The sequence below is a fragment of the Chenopodium quinoa genome, unplaced genomic scaffold (genome assembly GCF_001683475.1).
Source record: "Chenopodium quinoa cultivar QQ74 unplaced genomic scaffold, ASM168347v1, whole genome shotgun sequence".
Taxonomy (NCBI): Eukaryota; Viridiplantae; Streptophyta; class Magnoliopsida; order Caryophyllales; family Amaranthaceae; genus Chenopodium; species Chenopodium quinoa.
The window spans coordinates 1,189,503-1,213,332 of record NW_018743218.1 but is presented as its reverse complement, the minus strand read 5'-3'; the positions used below and the strand labels follow the sequence as shown (position 1 = coordinate 1,213,332).

The 23,830-nt window shown below is 33.6% G+C and overlaps 1 protein-coding gene across 3 annotated transcripts; it reads right to left on the bottom strand.

Annotated features, from left to right (window-relative positions):
* Nucleotides 1–2,027: 2,027 nt before the first annotated feature.
* On the bottom strand, nt 2,028–21,423 carry LOC110734726 (protein PLASTID TRANSCRIPTIONALLY ACTIVE 14-like). 3 transcript variants are annotated; one of them, XR_002513885.1, is made up of 15 exons: nt 21,270–21,423; nt 21,006–21,158; nt 20,781–20,918; nt 19,203–19,328; nt 18,826–18,954; nt 16,702–16,791; nt 16,439–16,589; nt 15,109–15,218; nt 10,678–10,749; nt 9,741–9,846; nt 9,454–9,651; nt 7,330–7,372; nt 4,059–4,159; nt 3,827–3,968; nt 2,028–2,945 (listed from the first exon to the last, which is right to left on the bottom strand). XR_002513885.1 is itself a non-coding variant. In XM_021914866.1 (14 exons), exons 1-13 carry the CDS (start codon nt 21,324–21,326, stop codon nt 4,081–4,083), a joined length of 1,452 nt encoding a protein of 483 aa, XP_021770558.1. In that variant the 5' UTR covers nt 21,327–21,423; the 3' UTR covers nt 2,028–3,968; nt 4,059–4,080. The 3 variants fall into 3 exon arrangements, 1 of the variants encoding a protein (XP_021770558.1); XR_002513886.1 differs by having other exon boundaries at nt 2,028–2,435; XM_021914866.1 differs by having other exon boundaries at nt 2,028–3,968.
* Between the last annotated feature and the right edge of the window lie 2,407 nt (nt 21,424–23,830).

Below are 23,830 nucleotides of genomic sequence, written 5' to 3'. Positions count from 1 at the left end.
TACATGAATTTCTTAAAGTTGTTTCAAGATTTTCATTATTATATTTAGTGAATTCCTTAGGCATGAGTATAACATTACTCTCATGCGATGATTAGTATATCTTTAACACTGTTAAACGCCGCGCCGTAAAAGGAGGTTATAAAGGCAGTCGTTGGGATTGCTAAAAATTAAGTGGGAGTTTTGGTTATACAAGATTGGATAAGTCCTCCTATATGATTAGGATTGGTGTTCTTAGGCCTCTTGAAGAGTGAAAAGCTGGAAATGCATGACCGTGCTCAAATGGATTAAGTGGTTTATCATTTGTCTTGATAGTTTAAACTCGGAGTTCAAGAAACAATTTGAATACTAGTATGGATAAACATAGAGATGTTATCATACTATCAAATTGGACATTAAGCGACTTAAGGTATTTTAACATTGCACACTTTCCTTCGGACAAGTGGGAGATTGAAGGAGTTGTGTCCTCGGTCGGTTGTGCAATTACTAAATATATATAAATTAGGATTAATTATGGAGATAAATAATTTAGTCATTTTAGGTGGTCATAGCGTTTTGCCAGAAACCAACTATGATCTGTGGGTTTATTATGAAGCTCATTGCTAATTTAACTGAATCCTAGGAGGTCACACAATAAAGTATTGGTTTGGATCAAAATCTATTAAGGCCCAATAGTCGGCCTTGATGGCAGAATATTTGTGATTAGGGTTTTACTTTTATATGTGGTTGACCTATAAAAGTAAGTTAGACAACCCTAATTAAATACACTGTTATTTTCTACCTCCTCCCATCAAAAGTAAGAAGAGTGTTACATTCATTCCTCTTCCGTACTAGCATACGTGGGGATCCAATCCGTGCTTGTGGACTGATTAGAGGAGCAACTCTTGGGGCTCAAGATCTCCGCGGTAGAAAGCAAACAAGGAATTCACGCATCAAAGGTTGTAATTCCTAACCTTATTATTGATACTTATTATTATATGCATATGATCATGTTTAGATGTTAAGAATATGATTCTTGAAATTCCGCTAAGCACATCTAAATCCCTACAAATATTTATCGTGTCAAAAATGTCAAATAAGACCAAAACTTGAAATCAAGCACAAAAATCAGATCTCAAACATCTACTCCCTCTGTCCCTATTTTTTTGCCCTATTTGACTGTGCACGGTTTTCAAGACGCGTATTAAAATGTCTATATCTTTATTTCTATACACGTAAAAATTATAAAAACGTGATATTAATAAAATATACAATGAGACGAAACTAACAAGACCACTCGTGACTATATTATCTTTTATACATTAACGGTAATTTATGGTCAAAATTTTCAAAGTTTGACCCTAAAATGGCAATGGGGCAAAAATAAAGGGACGGAGGGAGTAGCATCTAGATTAAGAACCTTACTGAGTGAGTCAAACCTTGCTTGATATTAATAGTGCAATATACAATGTAATATTTAGATGTAAACAAACGTATATGTGGTATATACGTGTGGTAATGTGGTATATACGTATCATACAGAAAAAAGTTTCCTCTTTTCAGTCATTCAATTTTTGTCAAAAGAACAAGTACAGGACTGTCCCAGTTACATCAAGATCTTTAACTAGAGTAAAGTGATATATATACTTCAAATTGTCGATAACTTGATGTGTTACCCATTGCATAATGAAACTAAACTACTTAACTAAACAGGCTATTAACAGATAAAACAGGGTCTGAATAATTCTTTTACAAAATTAAACTTTGCCTGAAAATTAACTCCTGTTGCACTAACAACTCAACATTCCTTTAGCCTCACCCTGAAGCAGTCAAAAATTGATTCAGTCCAAAAGATAACCTGAACTGATCCTAGACGACGAGCAAACTCATTGAGTTGATATAACTATAAATCACTACAATACAACACCACCAACCAATTTGACAGCTCTACCTCATCCACCCTCTATATAACTGAAATTGCGTAAATCTATGTTAGAGTTGAATAGGAGCGAGACATAGATGAATTGGTAGAAGAAAGGGAAGATGGGAACTAAGTGTAAACTAGGGGGAGCTGGGTAGTATAACAGCCCCAAGATGCTTAAATACAATATGATTAAACTGTTATCAATGAAGTGCACCTTCAGTCACACAAAAGAATGCTTTACAATTGACACCCTAAGATCTTAGTATGCAATTAGACATTGTTCTATTGGATGTATGCAATACTTCCATTTGGTACAAACTTTTCCGGTACAATTTCTTACAATATGTGAATCTTTAACAAGAGGATCTTAAAAACCGAGCAATGAACATTCTTTATACATTTGAGCTACCTAAGAGCCACTGCTGTGGGTAGCTCAATATGAACATAGTTTGGCTTAACTAGGCAGCTTGACGAACGAAGGTGTCTTCCCAGCAAGAAGTAGCAGCAATGCAAACTATGGGAATGTTGTTGATGCCTTGGTCATACAAGAGCAGAACAAAAGCATTTACCCAACATACGCAGCATGTGTTAATACAGAAGAATATCTTCAGTCGACAATTACAAGATCACAGTTAATTACAAAGTACTTCGTATATCTATTAATTAACAATCACAAATCTTGATGTATCAGTATAATAATCGATTTCAGGAAAGAGCAATCTTCAAAAGCTTGATTCTTTACAATTGTTTTTTGTTTTTCCTTGTTTGGCTAGAGTGAGATGCGAATACAGCACAGATAAGTTGAAAAACATAAACCAAGTTCATGCTGGAATAGGACTTCTACACCTAGAAACCCGAGTTAGATTGGCATTATACAATGCCTTTACAAGGGAAATTGGGGAGAGGGGGTGGGGTGTTTACAAAATGTCCCCATGATTCCATGAAGTCATCCTCTCATTTTTTATCAAGTTTGTTTCCCTTCCTTCAAATCGATTTAAATACCCTGAATACTGACTTGTCTTTTTTAAAAGTGGTATCCAGTGCCCTACAATACAGAATCAGATATTGTCACTAATCAGCTTAATAAAAAATGAAATTTGTTCAACCATTGGGACAAGCTTTATATGGCAAGAATCTCAGCGATCACCACTGAGCCTGCAAAGTAAATTCTCCACCAACTGACCAGACTCATCACTAACTTCACGTGTGATACTGTCGATAACTGCTTAAGAAGTGACATCTGACCAAGAAGCATGAACGCTGCTGTCAAAAGATTACAACAGGGATTGGGATGGAAATGAAAGGGATAATGGGTAGAAGCAGATAAGGGGAGGTTTTTGTGAGTGATTATTCCCAAGCAGAAAACATTGCCAGATTAATATAGTGAGCAATGAAATTGGAAACAAACCCAGAGCTTGATAAAAGAAATATGAGCTTAAATTTTAAGTAAAAAATATACTATGTATTACAGAGGGGGATGACATTCCACAGTTCCCTTTTCCAGAAATATGAGCTAAGTTAGAATATACCTCTTGGAGCCAAAAAAAAAAAAAAAAAAAAAAAAAAAAAAAAAAAAAAAAAACTCATTTAAGAGAAGTCTAGGTAGCCAAGGCACTATAATACTTGAATTAGGGAATGTCTTTTAATACGAAGTATTATTTTACTTTTCCAATTTCCCAGGATTAAAACATACAATTGTACGTCATTCATATATAACCAAAGTCTCCTACATTCAGCACTAAAGGCTTTTGCAACACTGATAATATTTCTACTCAAAGATTGATGTGCATGAAGCATCGAACAAGAATGACTTCTTAATCAATTACTTTCGAATTTATATAATAGAGATAATATGTATCTTATCCATAAACTACCTTGTACTATTCTTAAAAAACATAATATTACAGGAAAATTCAGCAGTCTTACCCTTTCCTTTTCGACCTCATTTGAGAGTAGCAAGAGTTTTTCCCTGATCAACAAGGGACAATAACGATCACTGCTATTCATCTCAACAGTACCCACTTGACTGTCCAAACGTGTAGAGTGCCCAATCGAATAATTAGAGTACCTTAAAAGCGAACAAATACAGGTTAGTGATTAGCCATTTGTAGCTGATGCTTCAGACTACATAGGTTAGCACCAAGTAAAAAGCTCTTACCAAATTCTAACAAACTGGCAACTTAAAACAAAATTTTGTCTTGATAAATCTCCAAAGCATCAATGACCTTCTCTAAAAACAATTTTCGATGCAATCGGTACCTACAATGAACAAGATTTAGTCAGTACGATATACACAAGAAATTGTCACAAATAACACAAGATGTGCTCAACGGATGTCAACTGGCTTAGTTGATTAAAGTCTTTGGGATTGGTACCCAAGATTTTAGATTAAATTTTGTGTGCGTCATTGCCCTCTCTTGTAGCACTTAAAAATAATATTGTAAGATGAATATCTTATCACTACAAGCAACAAGGCTAAGTTGTCTACTAAGATGATGTCATGTGTAATGTTAGAAAAGTCGGTGGCCATGGTTATACTTTGCCATCTCTGTGTAATGTTATTTGGTCACACCTATTACTCCTATGAGAAGGGGTGTGCAAAAATAGACTTGGAACGGAAACCGGACCTAAACCCAAAATTTTTGATATAGTGGAATGGAACAGATTGTATTGGTATGGAGAAATCTGGTCCCGAAAGGTGAGATTCCAAGTTCAATAAAATCCAAAATTTTCTAGTCCATAAGAGACACCCGGTTTTTATATTGCTTTTAGAAGCCAAATGGCAGGTCAAATATATTGGGAGTTGCGACCATTACCCAATTATCTTAATTTTCTCATTTCTCCTCTAAACTCCACCACCCTCAATTTTACCCGTTACCTCTCTCTTTCTCCAAAGTTTGACTGCCATCAAATTAATCTATTTTCTCTCCCAAAAAACGCCACACATGATCAATGATTTTCTTCCTCAATTTCATCATAAAACTCTAGAAGTCGATTAATACAAAGTACAAACCTTATTTCTAACGAATTTTGGATTTTTGGGCTTTTATTTTTTCCAACGGGTTTTCTTGCGAGATACATGATTCAAATGCCATAGGTTATACTTCCGCAGCCTCCTCCCCATTTTACCTACTTCCTCCTTCACATTTTATATTTATATTTTACCAATTTACTGATTACCCATTTTAGCTACTTCCTCCTTCACATTTTATATTTATATTTACCAATTTACTGATTACTGAAGAGTTCTAAGGATAGTTGGAAATTTTTTTACCTCCTTCGTTGATAGCTTCTCTAAAGTGTCTAAACAACAAAGAAAAGAAGACAAGGATGAAAGCTACAATAGCATCAGAACATGGCAATATTAATCTTTAATTTTTTATTCATATGTGAGAATATACAAGTCACCCTCTTTGAATTACTAATTTAAAAATAAACTTATGATTATTTGAATCATTTGTTTTATATGATGTTTGATCTACATGTAAAAAATCACAAGTACTTGTAATTTTTGTTATTGAATTTTATTTATTTATTTATTTATTTTTTGTTTTATGCAAGAACTTTAAAATAATTATTCTCTAGATTAATATAACACTTCATTCATAAAACCCTAGTCTCTCTCTTTTCTCTCCTATCTCATCTCTCTAAAACCCTAGCCTCCATTATTGAATTATGGAGGGGCTTCCATCGGTTTTTACCGGTGGAAAATCCTAATCGTTATTTTTTGTGTGCTTATCCTCTATATTTTTGTTTGTTTTAGGTTTATAATAACTCTTACTCTTCTAGGAGGGACATTTCTCCCTTGAATGACAGCGTTTTTCTTCTTCTTTAGGAGGATTTTGCTCCATCAAACACCTGGTTTTTTCTTCTCTCTTTTGAAGGAGGCTTTGCTTTTGTGTTTCATTGATTGCTATAAAATTATTTCATGGGTAAAGATTTGTGCGGAATTGAAAAAGAGGTTAATCTTTCGATTATAATCTCGACAAAAAAAATTTCTTCACGACTACATAAATCACAGCGATATGAAAGAGGGTATGAAGAACAACGATTTGCAACAACGATCGTAGCTTAGCTTTACTGACAAGATGTTTTTATTTTATTCAATTATCATGTACATGTTAGATATAAATCTCTTTGTAGATGTCATATGACTTTTATTTATGAGTCAATTTTATTTTAAAAAAATAAATTTCTCTAGATTTTTAGGTAATTGTTCTAAAATTAGACAGAACTAGAAAGGCAGTACAAACCAAATAATTTCTGAACAAAGTTATTTTGGGATTCCGCTTCCAATCCATTCAAGGTTTACTACAATGATGAGTAGGGATTTTGAGTGTCAAGTAGTTAAAAATATTTGGGTCTCTATCGATATAGATAAAAAAACAGAGAGCGATGAGAACTCCAAGTAAGAGTCGCAAAAGCAATTTAAGGATAAGCACATTCAATTAGTCAAGCATAAGTAGTATGTGAAAGTGATGCGGATGCATGAAACTTGGTGGAGGAAGTTGAAGAAGTGCCCCGTGTTGTGACACGTAGCCGTGCTAAACTAAGGTGGTCACCTCTCGGGGTTGACCATCATTAAACTCAAGTAACATTTTGTTTGCTTAGAATAAAGCTCCAAGAATTTCATGTATTAGCCCAGAGAGAAAACTTGTTGATGTATTACTCAACTTCAATCAACCATATCTTCTTCATTACAAGGATTTTTCAAGTGATTTAATTAGAGACAAAAGTAGAGTCCGAGGTCTTTCCACCAACAGGTCATGTGCCCCATTTCAGAAAGAAATGAAGAAATTGTGAACGTTTGAAATCGAGCTCTGAACCGCTCCGACCATTGGAGCAACCGCTCCACCCTTCATAGCGACCACTCTATTTAGACTTGGGATCTTTTACAAGAGCTTTGGAGCGACTGCTCCCCTGTACGGAGCAACCACTCTATTCAAGCGGAGCGACCGCTCTAGAGCCCCTGTTCTGTAGCGGTTTTTGTTCTTTCTTTGGTTGCTTTTCTTGCTTTTAATCTTGGCCTTTCATTAGTAATCCAAGGGGTGTAATTTTAAGACTCTAGGTTTATTTGTAAAACCTTTAAATAGGGCTAAGCATGCTTTTGAGAGCATTTTTGCTTAATTTTGAAATCAATGAGATTTTATCTCTCCTTAAGCTCGGTGATTATTTGCTATCTTCGTGATTACTATTTTGTAATCTTTGTGGTTAAATCTTAGTCCTAGCTTTACTTGGTGTTGGATTTGATTAAGTAACCCTATTTCATAGATTTTGGTGATTTTTGAGATAGGTTTATCTTATGTTGTTGCATTGAAATCGTTGTTAGTTGATTTTCCCCTCTTTCCATGGTTATTTCATATCAGAAAGCTTCCCCAAGCTACAAGAAATCCTAAAGCTTTTAAGAACATCTTAAAAATATAACATACTTTATTGCAGCTTCCAGTGTTCTTCGTGCATCCGATGTAGTATCTGTTGTTTGGTAAAAAGAAAAAAAAAAATAGTTAGAGCTACACCAAAAGAATTAACAATATATCAGTTGTACAACCCAAGATATAATCCAAATTATAGAAAGAACAACCTTGAGTCAGTATAGCATTAATATAGCACTTAACGTCCTTTTTTTTTTATGTAATTTCTTGTCTAGGAGGATAATTGTTGTGAATAGGAACATTATAGGAAGGGAAACTTATAAATGAAGGCATATGTAAGTTTTTGCATATAATCTAATGCCTAATTACAGAATACAACACAAAATGTTTAATACATCGTATTAAATAAAATAAGCAATTAATAGGTAGCCTATTGTTTTGGCAAAATGAGTTTCTACATTTCAGTTAGGATAGCTTTCTATTTATAACCCTGAAAAAAATCTATAAAACAGATGTTGGTCACTGTGAACTTCAAAAAATGGGGCAACAGGGTACAATAAAAGAGTGTTATTATTTTGTTTTATTATTATTATGACTAAGGTTGTTTACACATCATACTTGGGAATTTATAAAGTCTAAAGGTATGCTTAACAATGAATCATCCACATAGGACATCAATAAGGTTGAGATAGCATAAGTACATCGGAATGAAACTTGGATACAAGGAGAAACCTAGTTGACAAATAAGAAAGTGCATACTAAGCTTATTAGATAGTTAGGCTTACTCCCTCTTTTTGATAATGAAAGACACTCCAGATATATCATACTTCCTCTATTCTTTTTTACTTGACTGTTTCTTTTATCACGCTTGCCAATGCAAAACTTAAGTGATCAATAGTTTTAACTCTCCATAAGTAAAAATTATAAAAGTTGTGTATTATGATAGTACTTATTAAGACGTATTCAAAAAGATCCCACATGAATATATTTTCCTTACATATCATTCACAAAAGACGGTCAAAGGAGGGGTGGTGAATAATGTAAAAGTCAAAGCGGGTCAAGTAAAAAAGAACAGAGGAAGTATATGTTGACCATAACAGATGCGTAATCTTCAACAAACAATCAATTTACAGAAATTGCTCAATTTCCAATATCATTGGGTTTTTTTTTTATAATATATATATATATATATATATATATATATGCTCACAGACATGCAATAGGATAGAGAAAATATCATTAATCAATTAGAGCAAAATTTTTTATTTAATTTTACTCAATCACGCTTATAAAATGGCTACTTCGAACATAGGCCCTTAGATTACAAATGAATGGTTCAAATCATTTCAACAATTAGAAACAAAGAAACGTGAAATTTAAGTTTTTGGACATTTGCAAGATGTTACACCTCCAAGACCGTGCACATTTTAAGCGGCAGCTCAACTTCAAATAAAATAGTCATATATTGCTCATTTAAATTTAAGTTCAGCTTATGACCTATTGATGGAAATCATTTGGACCCAACTTTCATCTTCAAATGGAATCAACTTAAATGATTTGTGACAAAGAAGATATTGATGTCCAAAGTTGACTTTCCCAACTAATAAAGGACTTATTTGTACATATTTCCACCCTTGCTTTTATTTTTACACAATAAAGGCACGAATGTCCCCCTTTTTCATCTGACCCGAATAATAAAGTAAAATAATATAAATAATAAGATCTACCACTAAGTATCAGAGAAAAAGATTCAACAGAATCATACATACAAGATCTACACCTATTCTAAATAATATATCGAACTTAAAGATGAAACGAAAAAGGGATGCACATCGAAGTTTAACTAACTAAACATCATACAAATAGTTTACTCACATAAATAAATAAAAGTTAGAAGTATGAAAACCGCTTCATACTGTGTTTTAAATAAAAAAAATTACAAAAAAATTATTAAAAAAAAAGTAAAATATTAAAAAAGAAAGAAAAAAAATCACCCAACCCCACTTCAGTGTAAGGGGCAAGATACAGTACAGGGAATCCATTATTTCAACCATCATGGTAGTGAATACCATCGCTCCTTTTACCTAACCTCCTTCGCTTCTTTGTTTTTTTTTTCAATAATCAGGAAGTAATATACAACATGAATGCAGAACTTAAGAGATAACTTCTCTAAGAAATTACCTATAATTTTTTTATCTTGCTTAGCTGTTGTAGGATACTTGGCAAGGAAATTTTGGCATTGTTCCTGCAATTCCTTTGCTGCCTTTCTTTCTATGCTAGGAATCATAGGCACATCACCATCTGACCAAGTGGGCAACGTTCTTGCTGCAGCTATGACTGCTCCATCAACAAAACTATCTCCTTCTTTTGATAATTGACCTACATGTAATAGAAAGGACAGTACTCATATCACAAATGTGGTGAATATCCAAAGTTCAATCTTCCATACAAAAATCCCCAGAACTTACTATTAAAACAATATTCTTCTCGAAGCCCAGTAATGTTGAAGACAGACAAGAATGTATCCAAATGTATACGGGAATCACCAGAGAAACATATGGCATCCCAAGGATTCTGGAAAGGATAAAACATCATTAAGGCCACATTAAGATGTAACATGTGGTCAGAGAATAACTTTTCAACAATAAATGCATGCAGAAATCATTTTTCTTTACAAAAGCCAAATAGAGGCACTGCATGTTATAAGCATGACCTGAAGATACGGTTGCATCGCCCCTGTGGTCATGGTATTGAAAATACGGTAGTCGCGAGCCAGATTGTGATTGTTAATGTGAAATTGGATTTATTTTTAAAGCACGTACTAAGAAAATATTAACCAAATTATACCATATCTCTCAATTTCCAATACTTTCAAGGCAATAACTTAGTATATTTAGTGTCGCAAAGTTTCTGAGTATTGGCAGTGATACTGATAAATAACATTAAATGAATGATCTATTTATTTACAGCACTCATTATTGAATGTTATTGTCCAATGCCTATTGCATAAAAATAAATAAATAAATAAATGATTATTTAAATAAGAAAAAGATCCAGCCACATTTAATCGCAATAGATAAGGAATAGCACAGGTTGCGGGGAAAAATGTCAATCCACAATTAATCAATAAAAAAAGAATAGCACAGTTGGGGGAATAAAATAAAATGTCCAGCCAGTAGCCACAATTAATCAATAAATAAGGAATGGCACCGGGAGGGGGGAATAAAAAGCTGTCCACCCACAATTAATCGCAATAAATAAGAAGTAGCACAGGTGGGGGAACACAAAAATGTCCAGCCACAATAAGTCGCAGTAAAAAAGAAATATCACAGGTGGGGGGAAGTCAACAATAGCAAAAACAATAATCAATCCATCCAAAGGAAAAGTACAGATTCCAGGAATTACCACAGCTGAGGAGAATCCGAATCTTTGCATATACATATGGTTTTGCTGTCCACTCATGTAGTTCACAGTCATCTATAGCAATCAGCAAAGCAAAAAATTATCAAATTTTTTTAAAATATTACTTATAAACACATATTAGAGGTTTCTTGGCACATTTGAGTAGACAAACGAAAGATTAGGATTGGTTTGTTCACACATGTGAGCATTACAGACATACAGTTGCAATCATCAAATATTTGATGGAAAATTTGCCAATTACTACCGCGCATTTATGTCATTCTGAAAATTACTAACACAAATTAATTTTCTTGTGAATTACTACCGTAAAAAAATTAAAAAATTTTATTTTACTACCACACCCCATTTTAGACCTTTTATGATGTCATTTTAGAGCTTTAACTCACGTTTAACCCTGGGTTAAGCTTTTAAACAACCAAAAAAAGGAAAAATAAAATTCCCCTAGCCCATGGTTACCCCCCTCTAACCCAACCCATATTTTTCTCTCTCTTCTACACTCTGACTTCATACTCCACTGAAGACTCTGCACAGTGACGATTGTTCTGCAACGAATCTTTTTCTTTGCTATATTTGACCGGAAATTCAAGCATTGAAGAAGGAGAAGAGAGGGACCACTGATGGAGGAAGACAACAAGAAAGAATTTACAATTCCACGCATAATTGGATCTAGGTTGGTAAATCTAATTTGTTTATTGATTAATTGCATTATTTAATGATTCTATACTGCTAAGTGGGTAGTTTCGATAATGTTAAATCGTAACCCATAAAACCTAAAATGTGAAATCCCTAAAATTTGAAAAACCCTATAATCGAAAACAGTAAAAGATTAATTTATGAGAAGCAAATTAAACGAATTAAACGTTTACCTTAGCAATTGGAGGATAGATGGGAAGAATTAGTGTGAACTAGGAGGAGCAAGCTTGAAGAATTTTTACAAATGGTGAAGAGGGAGATTGATGAGGGAGAAAGAAATGTATGGGTTGGGTTTAGTTAAGTTAGTTAGAGGGGGTAACCATTGGTTAGGGGAATTATTTTTTTCTTTTTTTTTTTTTTTGTCGATTAAAAGCTTTATACAGGGTTAAACGTGAGTTAAAGCTCTAAAATGACGTCATAAAGGGTCTAAAATGGGGTGTGGTAGTAAAAGAAATTTTTTTAATTTTTTTACGGTAGTAATTCACAAGAAAATTAATTCGCAATCGTAATTTTCAAAATGACATTAATAAGTGGTAGTAATTGACAAATTTTCCAATATGGATAGATAAAGCTAAAATAATTATTTCCAAAGCAAAAAAAATAAGTCATAATTTAATGAATACAAAGCTAATTATATTTTGAATCTAGTTTAGAATTTTTAAGCTAGTCAATCAATTTTTCATTAGTACAATTGTACATCATTAAATAAAATGAAAGATCAAGCACCCTATGCACAAACAAAGATTTCGAGGACTTCAGCAATGTCAAGCCTTCATGTAGCTCGTCGTTTGGTGAGTCAAAAGTATAGCTTGAGGGAGATGCATCTTTTGTGACACGAGTGGTTAGCGAAACTGTTCAAGGTTTTTCTCCGAGGTGGTTGATATATGATGATGATAATAGCGCCCTATCTAAGTCTTAAGACGTCTTTATAAATTCTTATTCAATGGGTAGGTAACACGGTACCTCAAATAGTTGCAGGAGTGGATACGTATAGCACAAAATTAGTTTGTATGAACGCTTTCCCCCAAAACATTACAACTTTGGGTATTTAGCTTATAATAAAATGCTTACCCAATTTTCCTTAAAAAAAAGATTAATAAAAAAGTCAATATAATGGGGTAATGAGATTGATTGGGCTTGCTCACCGAAATCTCTTTCTCTTTTAAGAATGAAAGACAAACAAATAGGCTTTAAGAACTATAACTTTAGGCCCAATTTTATTTCTCCAATCTGCCATTTTTCAACCCTTCAACCTATTTTACTCGGACTCTTCATTTTACCTCAAGTACTCGTGTCGAACCCTTGATAATCGGACATAAGTATATAAAATAGCTTTGTTATTTAGTATGATTTTAGAGTGGTTTTGACCCTTGGTATTGTGAGAAATCAATGTCTTAGTTCACTAATTACTCTATGTTTATGCATTTTTGTGTATCCCATACTTTACGAGGTTGTTTTTGTTTATTATGCGATTTAAGGTTCGAAGAAGAGACTTCAAAGCACTTCATCAGATAAGCAAAGAATTTAGAAGCAATGAGAAGAAGAAATGAAGCTTTGATGGCTAAAGAGGAAGCAAGGAGGATGATTTAAGGCAAAAGGGCCTTACGTCCATGCAAAATCGCGTTTCCACGAGGTAGTAGCTATTGCCTCGTTCTTCGGCATTTTGCACGAAGTGCACACTTTGGCACGACCGTGCATGCGTAGCCGATTCCTCTTCTTGTTTTTTCCATCTTTTTCATTTGGGGGTCCAATAAATACCCGCTTTCAGCTACTTTGTATGGACAACACTGCTTAATATAGTTTTTAGCACTCTCCTCTTAGTTAGCAATTTAAGTCTTCAGATTAGTATATAATTAAGGTTAGAATCTCTCAAATTAATGATTGTAGAAGTGGACTTCAAGACATCTTCCCATCTTCAGCAATTGTAGACAACATTGAAAGTTCAACTTAATAATTTCTATCACTTTTCTCTTGTTACACTCTGGTTTTATTCTTAATCAAAGGTTCTTAATCTTCTTTGAATCTTGTTTATTTGTTGTTGCATGTTGAATCCATCCATAGTTTATCACTTTTCCCCGAGAACAAATTGCAGCCCTAATTTATTTGCTTTGCATGTCTCCTACCATGAGTACTGAGTAGTCATTCTAGCTACGGGTTGGGTGAAACCTAATGGTTAATTAAGTGGAATTGGGAAGAGTTTTGGTGATTGACTTGTGATTAAATTAATTACATAAAGTTTGCTTTTTGTTTATATTGATAGGAATAGGTACCCTTGATTTTGCACATGATGGCACGATATTCTAGGTTTGACATGGGAATGTGAATTTAGATTATCATTACAAATTTCAATTTCGATTAATTATCTCCTATATCTAAACTAATGAGGGATCTAAGTTTAGGAATTTGAGTTTTGTTCTTAATTCCATGAGGTTGCTCTTACATGTAGTCCTTGCTACCTATCACCTATATTACTCCAATTTGCTTGACTTCCATGGTTGAGTGGATCTCTATTCCCTAGTGTTTCCATATAATTTAAATGCTTTCCTTGTTTGTCTAGTTCATGAACCTTGACACAACCAACTTGAAACCTTGGAATTAGCTAATGCATTAGGGTCTTTAGCAATTATACCCCGTTTCCTTGTGGACCGAACTCTTACTCATCATTATGCTTGGTTTGTGAGGTGTTTGTTTATTAATGTGTTTGATTGAGTGCGAAATATGCGACCGTTCCAGTATGACACTTTGACACTTCATATAGTTCAAATTTTATATTTTTTCACAATATAGGCGATTCGGACACTTGGACACATACCCATGTCAGACTTTGGTACCCAACATAGCCTTTAACTCACCACTCCACTTTACATACGACCCAATTTTCTCACTTGATAAAGCCAATCTTCTTTTTCATTAATTTTTAGAGATTATTGTTGTTCACTCTCGGTTTTGGACTATTGAAGAGTTGGATTGGAGATAATTGTTGTCGAGGCAAAGAATCGAGTGTTGACTATAATCCACCTTAAGGACAAGGTGGGAAGGCCGTTAATGTAATGAACCGACCAAGGGAGTGATGTGAGCAGCAAAAGGGTGCAAAACACTAGGATTCCCAAACTTGATGCAAGCACAGCCACCTTTAACATTAATACTTAGACGAATATTCATAATGCACAGTAAAAAAAGATTCCACTATTAACTGACCAAAAAAAACCACCGTCGCCATTAGCAGTTGATCTAGCTGGTGTAGGATGCTAGGGTCTGTAGAAATCTTGAGATATACAGTCACATTTCTATTAGTCAAAAAATATTAAAAAGATTGTTTCGACTAATGGAGATAAAGTCAATGTTGTTCAATTCAAACAGACATTTAAAATAAAAACATGAAATGGGAACCTTTATTATCTAATGCTCTTGAAAAAGCCTATTAAGACTATTTGCTGCTGCATATTTTCTACAAAAAAAAGCTCCTCTTAAATATTTTGCAACCAAGTTCTAAACCTGTTAGTACAGTATATATATATATATATATATATATATATATATATATATATATATATATATATATATATATATATATATATATATATATATATATATATATAGATATAGATATATATATACTTGCTTGCTATCTACATGCATCATAGCAATAACAATATTAACTCAGTGAGAGCAATTTTGAAACTGCATCAAGGGAATTCCGAAAAAAAAAAAAAGACTTACCTCCTCCCCTTTCATTATTTTTCTTCCAGGATTTATCATAACCTCGAGCATTCGGTCTTTAAAACGCCAATGAAAAAAACAATTAGGCTGAAATGAGTGGTTCAACATATCTGCCATAAATAACCACACACTCTCAATTTTATATTACAAACTAGGCAAGTATAACAGTCGATCAACAAACCAAAGTAATTTAAGAATAAAGAAAAAAACTTACTCCATGCACAAAACAATAGTCGTACATACTAATTTTGTATTTCCACAAATAGAAGCCTTGTTTCTTTATATGGCAAACTAACTTCAATTCTAACATGTGATTTGGGTCCCATAGAACAGCCTTGTGTTTCTTATATTGTTTCTCAACATAATTATTTATTGTATTATTAACAAGATCTACCATCAAGCCTACCTCTACCCTTACATGTTGAAATACTTTATTTATGTGCCAAACCTACAAGGACTTTTCAGGGACTTGTAGAGAGAAGCAAGAGAAAAGATATGTTGGCAACTAATTGCTAGCATTTGAATCATGAGAACCCTATCCTTTAGCCAACGCATATGGTGCTCAGCAATCTTTACAGACTGACAAGAGATTTACTATGGTTAGCAGAAAAGATACTAACAGATAAAGATTAATAGATAAGGAGAGAGATGTTACTGCAAATGTTTTTGAAGCCCTGAGAAGCCTAAGTTCTGAAATACCGTGAGAAAGTTTGGCTATTTGGCTCAGAGAGTAAGCAAAAAAGAATAAAAGATACTAAAGGAGCAGACAATAAACAAGGATATATGAAAATGCATAAGAGGACTAAGCTATATATATATATAAACCCACCTATTCACCTTTTTCCTCTTACTTTATTTAATACCCACTCACATTCTTCGACAATTTCTTAAACTGCGTATTTACAATAAGGCCCTATTTTTTTCACCTCATTTTTATTGAACTGAAATTATTTTTACTAAAACGAAATAAATTTTGCTAAATTGAATTTTATTATACTGAAATGAAATTATTTATACAGATTAAAGCTTATTTTATTGATTCTGTATTATATTTGTTCATTAAAGTTACTGATTTTTACTAATTAAAAATTTTTAATTTATTTTTACTCAACTAAAATTGTTTCACTCAATTTAGCTTATTTTTACTCAATTTAACTTATTTTTACTACACTGAAAATATTATTTTTTGAAATAATTTTTTTTAAAGATAAAGAGAACATGGACTAAGCTAGTAGAACATAAAAGAACAGAGATAGTATAATATAAGGACTATAAATCACCAGTTTAAAGCACAGAATGGAGGACAACAGCAGTAACGTCTTTAACTTACCAGCATAAGGAATCAACATATTTGCATCCTGAATTAGGGCACCAATCCTTAACTGCAAGTTTATGCAACGTGTTTGAGCGATACCAACAGCCCACATGAATGTCTTTGGATCACGTGCCAAACGCTTTATCTTGAGAGGTGCAGCAGAGTGCTGAGCAAATTGAAAAAAAAGATGCATCCTGAATTAGGGCACCAATCATAAATGGCTACAACAACAGTAGATAAAATATAAAAGAAAGGGGAAAACAGAAGAATCTAAGTACCCAGTTCTTTTCCCAGAATTCTAGGCAACGATGTTGTTCGTCCCTCATTGTTAGCTCCAAACTTTGGTCCTGCAACTCCAAAAGATCCTCCTATGACAGGAAAAGGTAAATAAGTTGTGGTGATTTATCACAGCTATAGTTTGATACCTATACAGATTCAATAATTGGCAAATACATTTATCAAGTCAAGAGTTTGAAGTGGTTAAAATTTGCTTCGACAAAGCAGCAGTGTAAGGCTACGCAAGTCAAATACTGAGCCTAATATAGGCCAGAACTCAAAATCAAAAACAATTGCCCTATTTAAACTACTTAGTCCAAACTTAATTGAGAAGAGACTAAACTTTCGTGCAAAGTTTGCTTGATGCCAAGGAAACTAATTACATAACAAACACTAGCAAAGTAGAGAGAGTAGCAATTACTTTTTGAAATAGTAATAGTCATATAAAGCACAGTATTAAAATTGATCCAGAAATGATGCAGTAATGTAAAGTAGGAAAGTCAGATACAAAAACATTTATTAGACGGACAAAACGAAACTATAACTACTAAAATTAAAATTTTAATACTTACTTGTATGCAGAGATTAATACAAACTCAGAACAACAATTACAGCATCAAAATGATAAAAAGATCACCACTAGAGATGGTATTGGATTTTGGATTTGAAACAAATCCAGATTAATCTCATTTGTCCCATAGGAATTGAGTCAGAAATTTTGGACCCTACAGATGTTATACATAAGAAGGCAGGTCAGTTTATTTCAATCTATTTGGCCATAATGCTTCTTATCAACAAATAGATATATGATGATTCACCCTATAATAACCAAAAGTAATAGAGCATGAAACTTTGAAAGACCTAAATTTAGTTTAAGAAGAGACCTTAATCATATTGAAGTGAATAGAATGATAAATATGCTACGGTGAGTGATTTAATGAGGAAAATGGACTTTGAATATTACTTCAAATTTAAAAGAATTAAGCCAAATGGCCATTAGAAACATTACTTTAACTCTTAAGGAAAGTAGATTTGGAAGGGCACTAATTTTAATAAATGATCATTCCCAACAAAAATGATAAATATTAGTTCAAATAAAATTTTGAACATCCCATTTGTGTCACCACTAATCTACTACTAACCCCTTGAAGGGTCACCAACAGACGTGAAATATAGTGTAAAGATCTTAGGGATGCTTTACATAAGAACTTGGTACTGCTTTTATCTCAACAGAAGAAGCTGTTTGTATTTCAATTAGATCAATGTAATGGACCAGGAAATTGGGCCAGCAAAGCCACCTATCATCAAACAGTACCAGAGAAGGAGCAAAGCAGTCAAGCCAACCACACCACCAATCACGGCAGCAGCAAGTTTAGGGAGTGAGGAGTTGGCACAAGCAGACAAAAGCAACTAAGAGCTGAAGGGAGGAGCAACATCGATTAGTGGAACCTTAGCACAGCAGTGTATGTGAATGACGACCATTAATTAAATGACAGCTAGTAAATTTTGCAGTTCTTGTTTGTATATAAATTAAGGGATGGGAGGAGAATGTCTTTGGCATGTGATTAGACTTGTATTTGAGATTTGTATCCTCAAGATACTCCCTAGAGATTGGTAACCTCAAGTTACCCAGGTTTCATCTTTCAATCAGTCAACTATCCACTACTAGCTGCTATATTTGCTCTGTTCTTGTGTGTGTGTGTGTGTGTGTGTGTGTTACAGTGTTATTGCTGTTGAGTGTGCGTGAGCGTTGAGTCCCGCACAATCAAACACCAATATATACACAGCGATAGTTAATGGCTTAATGCTTCAAAGTGTTGCATGATGAATCTTTTCCCCAAGCCTTTGCGTGCTTACTTCATATCGCTGGATTGTGACAATGAATCATCACATAAACTTGTAAATAAAATACCAACCAGCATAGTTAAATCCTTTTTAGTATTTTGTCAAACCTTGAAATAGATGGATTTGGCATTGGTCATTCCATGAGATAAACACAAGACGGATGAGCTTAAATTTTAATTCTCTACGGTCTACACTAATGAGACTAGGATTTAATAATAGACACAGAAAAGAATGAGAAATCAGTTAAATTAAAAGTTTTCATCTTCAGATCACAGTTATACCTCTGTTGCTAGAAGGAAGCTAGTGCAGTCATCAGGGCTTGGCAAGAAGTCACCATACAACTGCCAGAAGTTATCATCTTGATCAAAAGCATGCAAAAGAAGGCAAGCCAACCTCAAGTCCCAGTCTGTCTGTCAGCACAATACATCAGCACATATAATTAACATGTTCCAGGAAAAAAGTCAGATAATAAATCTATGGTCACATATAATAACTGAAGGACGACTCAAAGTTTAAATACTTGAGCTGTCCCAGAAGAACCAATACAAAATTCAATATGTCCCCTATTAGGGGGTCGCCATGTGAGTATGTAGCTTTAACACTTTTTCCTTTCTTAACAAAACATAGAATAATAAGTAGCTTCATGTAGTAAAAATACCTTCGGATCAGTTGAGTTGATAATATCAAATATGGGATGACCAACTGGCACAATATCTGGAAAGAACATCCATGGGAGCCTTTTGCTAATTGTTAACATCAGTTCCAGAGGAATCTCCATGATCATCTAGATTATCGTGTAGAATGAAAAGTGTAAAATTATCAACATCACATAAGTATATATGCCCAAATTATAAGCAAATTACCTTTTCAATTCAAAATGCAAGATGAGAAAATAAATAGATTAGTTGTCTAAATATGCATTAAGAGAGGAAAATATCAATTCAAAGTAGATACTTCCTCCGTTCTTTAATACAATCACCATTTGGCCTTACACACACAATTCACAATTCTCCCTTAACCATATTTGTGATTTATACATAAGGCAAAATATAATCTTATGGGATCTTGTTAAGATTTGCCTCAATATATATTTTTAAAATATCACCTTATATACTCCCTTACTTCACAATATTTACACCTTTCTAGTTTTTACTCACTCTCTCATAAGTTATACACCTTTTTCTTACACCACCCACCATTTTCATTCACCAACCCACCTTTTAGTACTATCTTACTAAATCAACCTTTTCTCTTAACCAACTTATTTCTCCAAACTTTCCATACAATGATCAAATCAAACTTTTGGGGGAAAAAGAGAAAGTAATGTTTACCAAAAAAACTTAAGGAAAATCTATATGGTAGCCTTCAACTTTTTAATATTCTATAAGGTGGCAAGGCAAAACTTTTCTTCTATAAAGTCACCCTCTAGTTTGGATTAATTCACATAGTGACCTCACAGGATAATTTGTGGCCAACCATTCATTAAAGCCTAAGTACTAACTTACCCTTGGTTAAATTACTAACCCACCCCTTTATTAACATCAAACCACCACCAAGCCCCACCACCTAGGCCACCATAACCACCACTGCCACCTTAGAAACCGACACCACCACCCCCACAAACCCCCCACCCACCTCCCCAAAACCCCCCCTAACCCACCTAAGCCACCATAACCACCAATGCCTATGAGGTCACTATGTGAATTAATCAAAACTTGTTAACAGCAACAACTTCTTGTACTTCCATGTTTAATAGAATAGCACAAATAGTCACAAACTAATCTGAAAAAATAGCTGCTTTCGAAAATGATATGATGTCCCACTTTCACAAACTACATTTCTATTTTATGACGTCCCAAAATAATCAGCCAAGACTTCATATGTACTATGAACATTCCCATATCTATGGTAACTCTGGTATTCAAGCCAATTCCTTAAATAGGACCCCTAATAAATTGTTGCTAATTTTAGTGGGTGGTGGGATTAGATTAAGATAGTAATTTCTACAACAGACCACTCAAACTGGGTGACAGGGATCACACAAGGGTAGCACAAGATTCACACATTTATTTCACAAGTAAAATAATTCTAAAACTCATTATTAGACTTTAGTACAAAGTGACCAATTTTCCAAACAGGAGTACAAAGTTGCAGCAAAACACTGATTCTCCAACAAATAAAACACAAATGGCATCAAGAACAGCTCAAATCAAGAGAGAAATACGAAGTGTCTCACCCGAGCACGACGAAGCGGCTCGATATCTTTAGAAGCAAAGACACCAAACCCATCAGGCCCTTCTCGAAATTCAACACCATAAGCTCTAAAACTTCTAACATATCCAATCTTATAGAAATCTGGGTCTGCTAAATTCATCTAAAACAGAAGAAAAGGAATTTCATTATTCAATAAGAAATAGAGCAATTAGAAATTCAGGTAAAACCAAAAAGTAGGAGAAATTACCTCAGAAGGAGTTTTATCAATTTGGGGTTCCTGAAACAGTGGAAATGAAGAAGTCTCAACCAAAGCTTTGATGGGTCGATGTATGTTTTCAGGACTACTAAATACAGAATATGGTTTTCTTGCATGTGGGAAGCCATTGTTGAAACTGCAAAGCTGCATTCAATTTACCAAACTAAATTGTGTGAGATAGAAATCAAATTAACAATGGGCATTAATGTCTTGGAAATTGGGATGATTGTATGTCAATGAGAGAAAGAAATTGACCTTAAAATGAGAGAGAAAGCAGTGAGGTGAGTAGTGAAGAAAAATGCCGGAAGCCATGGAAATGTAAAGTGATTTTTTGGGGAGGCACCGATGCAGCAACAAGGGGGAACGTTATCCTTAGTTATCGAGAGGTATACTACATACTCAATTACTCCGTAGTAAATATAGGATTAAGTATAGCACACTATCAGGTCTAGGCTCATACTTGTCCATACCATAATATAAAATTATTTTTCATATAACTTTTTAATGTAAATGAAAATAGAAAAGATAAAAGAAGAGTGAAAAAACATAACCAAAAACAGAAGAGTGAGCAATGCTATGAAGTACTTCTTGGTGGAGTTTGATTCTCATCGGATTTATAGTACTCTTCATCCACAAGGAGCGGTGTTCGATCTACTAAAGGTGTGAATTTTGTGGCAAGAATTTATTAAGAGTAAGATAGTTAAGTCGAAGGGCGGCGAAAGATTTTAGTGGTCTTCCAACATAGATAAGTTCCTTGTCGGAGACACAAACTTACGACTCCAGCCATTAAAAACGGCGAGTTCTATGCTGGAAATTATTACAGTTCGATCGAAATTGACGACGTTAATTGTTTGTTGGTGCTCAGCTATTATTAACTTGTGTACTAATATTATTGGTTTGTATACTGTTATTTTATTTTTTGTATTTTGTTATTATAGAGTTGAATACTGTTATTAAGAGGAGAGAGAGAGTAGTTTCTTACAACATAGTAAGCATCACGTGAAATACATTGTTACCCCCGGTATGGGCCCAACGAGCCCAATACCTGGTAGCGGTCTATCACTTCTCGTAAATATAGTAGGGTGTTATTATGTTCAAAATCACCTTACATGTCATGAGTTTGAATTTGTACTTTGTAAAGGGAGTTTAAATGCATAACAGATATGCACAAACAAATATATATCAGTGGCAATTTCGTAAATAATATCACATTAAAAATACTACCGAGAGGTAAAAAAGTACTGTTAAACATTTTCTGCACTACTTTTCATGCTCCCAGTAGTACTTCACACCTGTCAGTAGTACTATTGAACAATAATAGTAGTTGTGCATAATTGTTATGCATTACAACTTCCTCGTACTTTGTAATTCTTTGAATATAAATATCCTTATGATCAATTTCAAATTGTAGGGACTAATTTAAAGATGACGTTATCTTTCATGTTATTAGGCTTTTTTTCTCTTTAAAAGAAATAATGTGGGTTTTTATTACTTATTTATGTTTTTTATTATAAGACTCATAAAATTGACACAAAGTTACAATTCTTACAAAACTTAACATAAAACTATAAAGTTTAACAAAATTAAATGGGTCTATGGGTCGGATTTTGGTCTCGATAATTTAGACCAAGGCAATTTTTTTGGCACTTTAGACCCAATTCATCACCCAAATCCAATCCAGACTCAAAGTGTCTCAAAAAAGTAGACTCGGGCCCTTAAAAATAGGATGAGTCAACTAGGGTATGGGGCGGGTCTTGGACCCGTGACCATATCTAGAGGCGGTAGTTAAGTGGTTATATCTTTTCATTCCTTTTGTTTTTCTTTTTCTTTAAAAAATTTTATTTGTAAAATAATTTACTCATAAACTGTGCAATAAAGAGATGTGGATCTCAAGAAAAAACTGAAATGACAAAATTAGGTTTTTTTTTTCTCACATATTTTAGAAGTTCGTCAATAAACTAGTTTGATAAATAGACAAGCTCTACTTCTTTTGACTTCTTATCCTAAGTATTTTTATTTATTTTTCACTCTAATACTTCATCTACAACAAAATAAGTGTCTCGTTTTCACTAAAAATATACTTTACTTTTTTCTTTTGTCAAAATGGGTTCTTGTTACATGGTTTAAGAGCTTACAACTTGTAAATTGTAATTATATTTGTAGGAAAATAGATACATTAAGCGGAATTGCATGAATTATTCATAAGCACCTAAACAAGATCTATATATGCACAACACATAAAGAAAACATAGGAGGAGAGAGTTTGGTTGCTTGCTTCACAATCTATTGCTTAGGTTAATTGTGACTTGTATACTTAACCTAGGCTAGGCCTCTATTAATATATCATATATATAATTAGAGTCCACTCCTAATCCAACCCAAACTACTTTAGTCTTACTTCTTATGTGACTTGTCCTTACCTCATGAGGCCTATTATGCTTTGTTCAATCCATTACCCTTATGTGTGACCTCATAGGATCCATTCTATTAGGTTTTTTGGGCTATTTGACTAGCCCACGGATCATTTATCACATCTTGTAACAAACAATGACAACCCAAAAGAACGAACTTATTATCTCCATGATAATCCATAATATATCTAGTAATTGCACTTGATAAAGACATAAATTGTAATACCCCATATTTTTTAAACATATTTTCTAATTAATTAATTAATTAATATTTTCTTAAAAGGGTATTTTAGCAATTTATTTCACTATTTGAATTTTGACTCCAAACATATTTTAAAACTTAACTATTATTTTTGGATTTTGGAAAAGATTTATTATGCATTTATTTCATTTTAAAACCGAATT